Genomic DNA, 8,402 nt, shown 5'->3' with positions numbered 1-8,402 from the left:
AAGTCTCATTTAAACTCAAGGAAGGCTTCAAATGCCAAAAAAAAAAAAAAAAGCAAAAGTTAAGAGGAATGTAATATAAAAGACATATACAACTTTTTCTTGTCTTATTTACTCATTTATTGATTTATAACACAATGAACTTTATAAATTGGTGTAGGTCCTCTAAAATTATGGGCAAAAATTTGTGTGATGTGTCTGCTAAGACAAAACCGAGGCACAGTAACTTGTCCTTGGTCACATAAATAGCACGTGGTGGGGCTGGAGACCTAGCATCCTGGCTTCAGAGGGACCAGTGCAGTGAGGCCCTGTTAATAAGTAGCAGTCTGTTTGTAAATTGGGGATAAGAGTAGTCAGTGTCATCATGGGGGTAAAATGAGCTAGGCTAGTCCAGAGCTGCACATACAACAATAGGCGTTTAATAAATACAAGCTGTCAATGCTCAGCCTCTGTTGTATTCAGGCTCTTCTATCTTTCGCCCTAGAAATGTTGGTGTCATAAAGTGCAAGACCCAACAGGGGGTGGATGGGTGAGAATTTCAAAAGTGTAGCTAGAGCCAAAGCTGGAGATACTGCTTTCTCCATTGAACTCTTTATGGTCTAATTTTTCTCTTGAAATCGTACGCAAATGTTTCATTGTATTCCACGATTCAATTGCTAATCTACTCATATAAAACTGGTTTACTCCAAAGCTTTCGGTATCTTTTCTTTTTTTTTGAGGCGGAGTTTCGCTCTGTCGCCCAGGCTAAAGGGCAGTAGCTCGATCTCGGCTCACTGCAACTCTGCCTCCTGGGTTCAAGCAATTCTCCTGTCTCAGTCTCCCGAGTAGCTGGGACTACAGGCACACGTCACCACCCCCTGGCTAATTTTTGTATTTTTAGTAGAGACGCGGTTTCACCACATTGGTCAGGTGGTCTCGAACTCCTGACCTCAGGTGACCCACCCGCCTCGGCCTCCCAAAGTGCTGGGATTACAGGGGTGAGCCACCGCGTCCGGCCTCTTGATGAAACCTTATTACAGAATAGACATTTATACATAATATGTAAAACGCACAGCTAAAACATTTATCTTACAAAAGTTGGTAGTAAAAACTTTTCAAAGTTACTGTAGGGAAGTGCATTGTCCAGACGTGTAACGGGAAGGTACTTGGGTACCCTGTCTGCCAAGGAAACCAATCTCGGATTCCCCTACTTTAGCGCCCCCGCCAAAAACCGAGCTCACACCACTGCACCGTGGTTCCTCTCGATGTCAGCGGCCCGCCTGCCCTCCGGGCTGCACCTGGGCAGGCGTCTCACCTCCCGCCTCTGGGCGGGACGGAAGCAAAGCTCGCGCCTCTTGACGTCATCACCGCGCGCCACTGTCTTCGCCTTCTTGCACTTCGCGGGAGAAGTTGTTGGCGCGAATGGATCCTGAGCCCCGATAACGGATTCCTCAACCGGCCCGCCCGCCAGCCAGCCAGCGCCTTCATCCTGGGGCTGCGATGGTGAGCCGCTGGGGGAGGCAGTGCGGCTCGGGGTCTGGGGGTGCTTTGCAGGCCTGGTGTGAACAGGCCACTCCTGGTATGCAGGGTGGGGGAGGATGGCGGTGGGTGGTTCCGGAGGCTAGCAAAGGCAGAGAAGGGGCCGCACACCGGGAACTGGACGCAAAACTTTCCTTGCATCGCGGGCTCCGGCTCTGGGCGGCAGCCAGCGCGCAGGGATTTTGTTGCTACGTGTACTTGCATTTCCCCCCCGCCCCCCACTCTTGGGGGAAGGGAGAAAGGAAGAGAGGAAGGATGGTGGTTTTGGGACGCATTGGTAAAGTTATTTTCTTGTTCGGCGTTGCCCGAACCTCAGTTTGAGTACTGCCTAAAGCGTGGATTTCAAGCTTTGGGTCACGAGGGAGAAGAATGTAACGAACTTTTCTTTCTTAGGGAATATGTTGTGTAGGGCCTTAAACTTTTATCATTAACAGCTCAGCTCGTCTCATCTCCGCTCGTCATTAACGATCACCTGAGCGGTGTTGAGACCGAGGGCATGGAGAGGATATTTTTTGTTTAGATGAGTTCATAGGAGTCAAAAGGATAACATGGCTTACTAGGAAAAAGAAGTACAGCGAATAGAAACAGATGAAAGACATTTGACAGCTGTCATCCTCTTACCACCTGATGTTTAAAATCTGAAAAAAACCCAAGCCTCACTGCATAATTCTGGATAAAACATTCAAACAAATTGAAAGTGAAATGATTATGCAGCCAGCAAGGCTGCATTCCTGATGGTATGGCAATGGATATGGCTCTGTGTTTGAAATATTTTTAAAGGACAATTTAAAATGTTCATTAAGCTAGAAGATACTTAACAATCCGATATAATTTTTTTCAATCATTGGTCAACTTGTCACAGTGACAACATTCTAGGGGGGTGAAAATTTTATGCCACACTGGGAAACGTTGCAGGCCTTTGTGTTTCTTCTCAAAAAAGGGCAACAGTAATGATTGTACCAAGCATCTCCTTTAGGTCAATAAGTCAATATGTGAACTGTTGGTTTTCCATGGCTTTTTTTTTTTTTCATTTCAACCCACATTGATGCAGTTTTACAGATGGTGCAAGCACCTTTTTGGAATTTAAACAGTATATCATATAACTAGTAGGTGGTTGAACTAGAATTAGAATCTTGGTGTTTCTGACCACCATGTTATACTACTTCCCTATAATCATCATTACATTTTGGAGGCCAAGGCACTGTGGTATTTTGGAAGCTTGATGAGATTTGGAGTCTTGGAGATGAAGAACGTGGTAATATTTTAGTTTAATGGTTTATATATTAATTTATAGTTATATTACTATGTTAGTATAGTCTAGTTTAATAGTTATGTGGTCTTGGGCAAGTAAATAGCTTAAGTTTAATCTCTTTAAGCCTCTGTTTCCTTATCTGTAAAAGAGGAAAATAATAGCTGCCATAGTGATTGTTTTGGGGATTAAGCAAGATGTATAGGTAAAGCTTCCATTCTGGTTCTGGTGCCTGGCATGTTAGGCAACTACATAGCTACCAATAACCTATTTTCTCAGAAAGGACTCTATGGAAAGTTACATAGATTTTAAGAGGCATGGTAGATTCCTCTGTCATTTATGGTGAACATAGCTTGTGTGGTCAACTTTTGATCATTCAGGTGCTTTTACTTTTGGTTCTTTTCTTTCTTTAGTACTCCTGTTCATGGTGCAGATAAAAAATAGACCTCCTCTCAGAAAAGAAATAGGTCAAATTGGTCAGTTTTGTTGTTAATGGGAAAACATTCTATGAGGTAGATAAGAATTTTGTATTATGTTGATATTTAATTTAGCCCTCCAGTTTCTAGTGCAACAATTAGCAAAACCCTAGACTAAAATTGATTCAACAAATGTTTATTGAACACCTGTGCAAAGTTATAAGACAGTAGTTCTTTTTTTTTTTTCTTTCCCTCAGACTGTGTCATTGGGTATGAAGGACAGTAGTTCTCAATCTTTGTTACAGTTACAGTTTCCTTTGATAAATACAGTGAATGGTATGCAAATTTTCTGCCCAGAGAAATGCATATGGGCATATACACACCATTTTAAGGGATTGACCTATCTTCTTCTTCTTCTTTTTTTTTTTTTTTAAAAGACAAGGTCTTGCTCTGTTGCCCAGGCTGGAGTGCAGTGGTGTGATGATAGCTCACTGCCGCCTCTAATTCCGGAGTACAAGCGATCCTTCCACCCTGGCCTCCCAAAGCATTGAGATTACAGGCGTGAGCCACTGTGCCTGGCCTATTATCATCTTCTTCTTCTTCTTCTTTTTTTTTTTTTTTTTTTTGAGAGTCTTGCTGTGTTGCCCAGGCTGGAGTGCAGTGTGCAGTCTTGGCTCACTGCAACCTCTGCCTCCCAGGTTTAAGCGATTCTCGTGCCTCAGCCTCCCTGGTAGCTGGGATTACAGGTGTGTGCCACCATGTCCAGCTATTTTTTTTTTTATTTTTAGTAGAGATGAAGTTTCACCATGTTGGCCAGGCTGGTCTTGAACTCCTGGCCTCAAGTTGATCCACCTGCCTCAGCCTCTTAAAGTGCCGAGATTACAGGCATGAACCACTGTGCCTGGCCTATTCACTTATCTTCTGAAGCCCATCCATAGACAGCTCTTGTCCTGGGAGCTGCACTGAAAACAAAAATTCCAATTAAAAGTTATCAATAAAGAAATAAAGTATGTGTATTCACACAATGGAATACTGTGCAACCTTTATAAAAATGAGAAAACTCTATACTCTGATATGAAACAATTGCCAAAATATAAAATCTCTCTGGAAAGATACAGAAGGAACCAACTGATAACATTTGTTGCCTCCAGAGATGGGAAATATGTGTCTCAGAGGCAGGATAAGAGGGGGACTTTTTACCCTTTTGAAATTTGAACCATGTGAATATATTATCTACTAGAAAGAAAATTAAAAATAAAAGAAATAAAGAAGCCATATAGACAGTTTGAATTTCACTGAGATTTAATTGTTTGCACAAAATGTGAATAAAACCCGAGAGATGCCATTTTTGAGAAGTCAGCATATATAATTAATTGGTTGGTATAATTATGGAAAATATGCATAAGATTGAACTAAACACACATGAGACTTAAGGAACAGCTGTTTGAAGAGCCGTGAGGTCAGTTTAAATAAATTGTGGTCTGAACTGTTTCATTGCTCCACTCCTAGAGGCAGGCAACTTTGACATCGTGGTTTACTATGTGGAATGCTCTCCCTGGAGCAGTGCTCAACTTTATTATAATATAGCTTTTGCCAAATAATATGCTTTTGCCATGCATATGTACCTGAACTTGGCCTCTAAGGCCCCTACCTACCTCTCTGATTTTCTCTCTCTGTCTTTTGAGTGTGTTAGTTTGCTTCTGTTTCTCTCCTGGCTTTTGTTGTTGCTGTTTTCTTTCTTTGAAATACTTTTCCTCCACATCCTTGCATGTCTGTCTTTTTTTCATCATTTAAGTTTCTCTTGCCTAATCCAAGGTCATGAAGATTTATGCTTAAGAGCTTTGTAGTTTTAGCTCTTACATTTAGGACTTTTATCCATTTTTGAGTTAATTTTTATACAGGGTGTGAAGAATAGAGGTCCAATTTTATTCTTTTGTATGTGGACATCTAGTTGTCCCAGAACCATTTTTTGAAAAGACTCTTCTTTCTCCATTGAATTATCTTGGCACCCTTGTCAAAAATCAGTTGACTGTAAATGCGAGAGTTGTTTTCTAAACTCCCAGTTCTATTCCATTGATCTATATATCTGTCTAAATGCCAGCAACATACTGTGTTACTGTGGCTTTGTCATAATTTTTGAAGTCAGGAAGTATGTCCTCCACCTTTGTTCTTTTTCAAGATTGTTTTGGCTATTCCATTTCCTTGAATTTCTGTATGAATTTTAGAATCAGCAAAGATGCCACATGGAATTTTGTTAGGGAATTTATTGAATCTGTAGGTCAATTTAAGGAATATTGCCATCTTAACAATATTACATCTTCCGATCCATGAATGTGGGATGCCTTCATTTGTTTAGGTCTTCAGTTTGTTTAAACAGTATTTTGTAGTTTTTCACAGTATGAGTTTTACACTTCATTTGTTAAATATATTCCTAAGTATTTTATTCTTTTTGGTGATTTTTTAAATGGAACTGGTTTCTTTTTTTTTTTTTTTTTTGAGACGGAGTCTCGCTGTGTCGCCCATGCTGGGGTGCAGTGGCACCATCTTGGCTGACTGCAAGCTCTGCCTCCCGGGTTCACGCCATTCTCCGGCCTCAGCCTCCCGAGTAGCTGGGACTACAGGCGCCCGCCACTGTGCCCGGCTAATTTTTTCTTGTATTTTTAGTAGAGACGGGGTTTCACCATGGTCTCGATCTCCTGACATCGTGTTCAGCCCACCTTGGCCTCCCGAAGTGCTGGGATTACAGGCGTGAGCCACCGCGCCCGGCTGGAACTGCTTTCCTAATTTCATTTTTGGATTGTTTATTGCAAAAGTATACAGAAATACAATTGATTTTTGTATATTGATCTTGTATCCTTGCTGAACTCATTATTCTAAGTTTTTTAGTGGATTTCTTATGTTTTTCTGAAAGATTGTTTCATCTGTAAACACATGGGTTTACTTCTTGTTCAATGTAGATGTCTTTTATTTCATTTTATTGCCTAATTCTTTTGCTAGAAACTCGACAACATTGAGTACAAGTGGCAAGAGCAGCCATACTTTTTCCTGATTTTAGGGGGAAAGCCCTCCAACCACTTACTTTTTGCTTCCAAGGTAGCTAAGGCCTTAGTATAATTTTAAATATTTTATTGATTGATTGATTGATTGATTGAAACGGAGTCTCGCTGTTACCCAGGCTGGAGTGTGGTGGCATGATCTCAGCTCACTGCAACCTCCGCCTCCCAAGTTCAAGTGATGCTTCTGCCTCAGCCTCCCAAGTAGCTGGGATTACAGGCATGTGCCACAGCCTCTCAAGTAGCTGGGATTACAGGCATGTGCCACCACACCTGACTAATTTTTCTGTTTTTAGCAGAGGCGGTGTTTTGTCCTGTTGGCCAGGCTGATCTCGAGCTCCTGGCCTCAGGTGATCTGCCTGTCTCAGCCTCCTAAAGTGCTGGGATTACAGGCGTGAGCCATTGCGCCTGGCTTAAATACTTTACAATTATTTCATGATTTTTTTTCTGTGTTCCCACCAGTTAAATCATTATATATTTTATTCAGATATATGATTTTGCATTTTATTGGTTTTCAGGATAAAAGATTTTTGTACTTGAATAGATTTTTGTGAAGTATGTTGATGATAATCCATTTCTGCTCATGGATTTGGTGGGCTGTTTAAAATATTAACCAGAAATACTTATATTTCTTTATTACTTTCAAAATAGGGAAGTAAAACCAAAATACAATATTTTGTTAACCACTCTGCAGCGTACTGCGGTACTTATTTTGCATAAAACTGTGTACTCTTCAAAGATAAAATGAAAACAGTGACATAATTTGCTTTCTCTTCTTCTTTCTTTTTGAGGCAGAGTCTCGCTCTGTTGCCCAGGCTGGAGTGCAGTGGTACAATCTCAGCTCACTGCAACCTCCGCTTCCCAGGTTCAAGCAATTCTTCTGCCTCAGCCTCCCAAGTAGCTGGGACTGCAGGTGCTCGCCACCATGCCAGGCTGATTTTTGTATTTTATTTTATTTTATTTTATTTTGTATAGAGATGGAGTCTCACCCTGTCACCCAGGCTGGAGTGCAGTGGCGCGACCTTGGCTCACTGCCAACCGCTGCCGCCCGGGTTCAAGTGATTCGCTTGCCTCAGCCTCCCAAATAGCTGGGACTACAGACGTATGCCACCATGTCTGGTTAATTTTTTTGTATTTTTAGTAGAGACGGGGTTTCCCCATATTGGCCAGGCTGTTCTCAAACTCCTGACCTCTGGTGATCTGCCCACCTTGGCCTCTCGAAGTGCTGGGATTACAGGGGTGAGCCACTGCACCTGGCCGACTTTTGTATTTTTAGTAGTGATGGGGTTTCACCACGTTGGCCAGGCTGTTCTCAAACTCCTGACCTCAAGCGATTCACTCGCCTTGGCCTCCCAAAGTGCTGGGATTAAGGTGTCAGCCACTGCACCCGGCCAAAAAAAGAAAATATTTTTGTGTTGTCTTCATTTTTATTTATTTATTTATTATTATTTTTAAATTTTTTATTTCCATGGGTTTTTGGGGAGCAGGTGGTATTTGGTTACATGAATAAGTTCTTTAGTGGCGATTTGTGAGATTTTGGTGCACCCATCACCCGAGTAGTAGGTATGAATCCAGTTTGTAGTCTTTTATCCCTCACTTCCTTCCCGCCATTTCCTTGACTCCCCAGAGTCCATTGTATTATTCTTTTTTTTTTTTTTTTTTTTGAGACAGAGTCTCGCTCTGTCGCCCAGGCTGGAGTGCAGTGGCGCGATCTTGGGTCACTGCAAGCTCCGCCTCTCGGGTTCATGCCATTCTCCTGCCTCAGCCTCCCAAGTAGCTGGGACTACAGGCACCCGCCATCACGCCTGGCTAATTTTTTGTATTTTTAGTAGAGGTGGGGTTTCACCGTGTTAGCCAGGATGGTCTCGATCTCCTGACCTCGTGATCCACCCGCCTCGGCCTCCCAAAGTGCTGGGATTATAGGCATGAGCCACCACGTATTGTATTATTCTTATGCCTTTGCATCCTCATAGCTTAGCTCCCACTTATGGGTGAGTGAGAATATATGATGTTTGGTTTTCCATTCCTGAGTTATTCACTTAGAATAATAGTTTCCAGTCCCATCTGGGTTGCTGCGAATGCCATTAATTCATTCCTTTTTATGATTGAGTAGTATTCCATTGTATATGTATATATCCCACAGTTTCTTTATCTACTTGTTGATTGATG

General features: G+C 42.0%; 1 protein-coding gene across 10 annotated transcripts in view; it reads left to right on the top strand.

The window, feature by feature from the left end:
- Positions 1 to 1,190: 1,190 nt before the first annotated feature.
- Positions 1,191 to 8,402, top strand: part of RFC1 (replication factor C subunit 1) — a 77,321-nt gene continuing 70,109 nt past the window's right edge. For 8 of the 10 annotated variants that reach the window (XM_063723807.1, XM_063723806.1, XM_054553443.2 and 5 more), the window contains exon 1: positions 1,334 to 1,479. In XM_063723807.1, coding sequence (XP_063579877.1) covers positions 1,477 to 1,479 — 3 coding nt within the window. In that variant the 5' untranslated portion in view covers positions 1,334 to 1,476. Of the gene's footprint in view, positions 1,480 to 8,402 lie in introns of all 10 variants that reach the window. The other 2 variants (XM_063723804.1, XM_063723803.1) reach the window with 1 other exon arrangement.

This window comes from Pongo abelii, chromosome 3, assembly GCF_028885655.2.
Source record: "Pongo abelii isolate AG06213 chromosome 3, NHGRI_mPonAbe1-v2.0_pri, whole genome shotgun sequence".
Classification (NCBI taxonomy): Eukaryota; Metazoa; Chordata; class Mammalia; order Primates; family Hominidae; genus Pongo; species Pongo abelii.
Note: the sequence above shows the minus strand (reverse complement) of the source record. Positions and strands in the feature narration are given on the sequence as shown.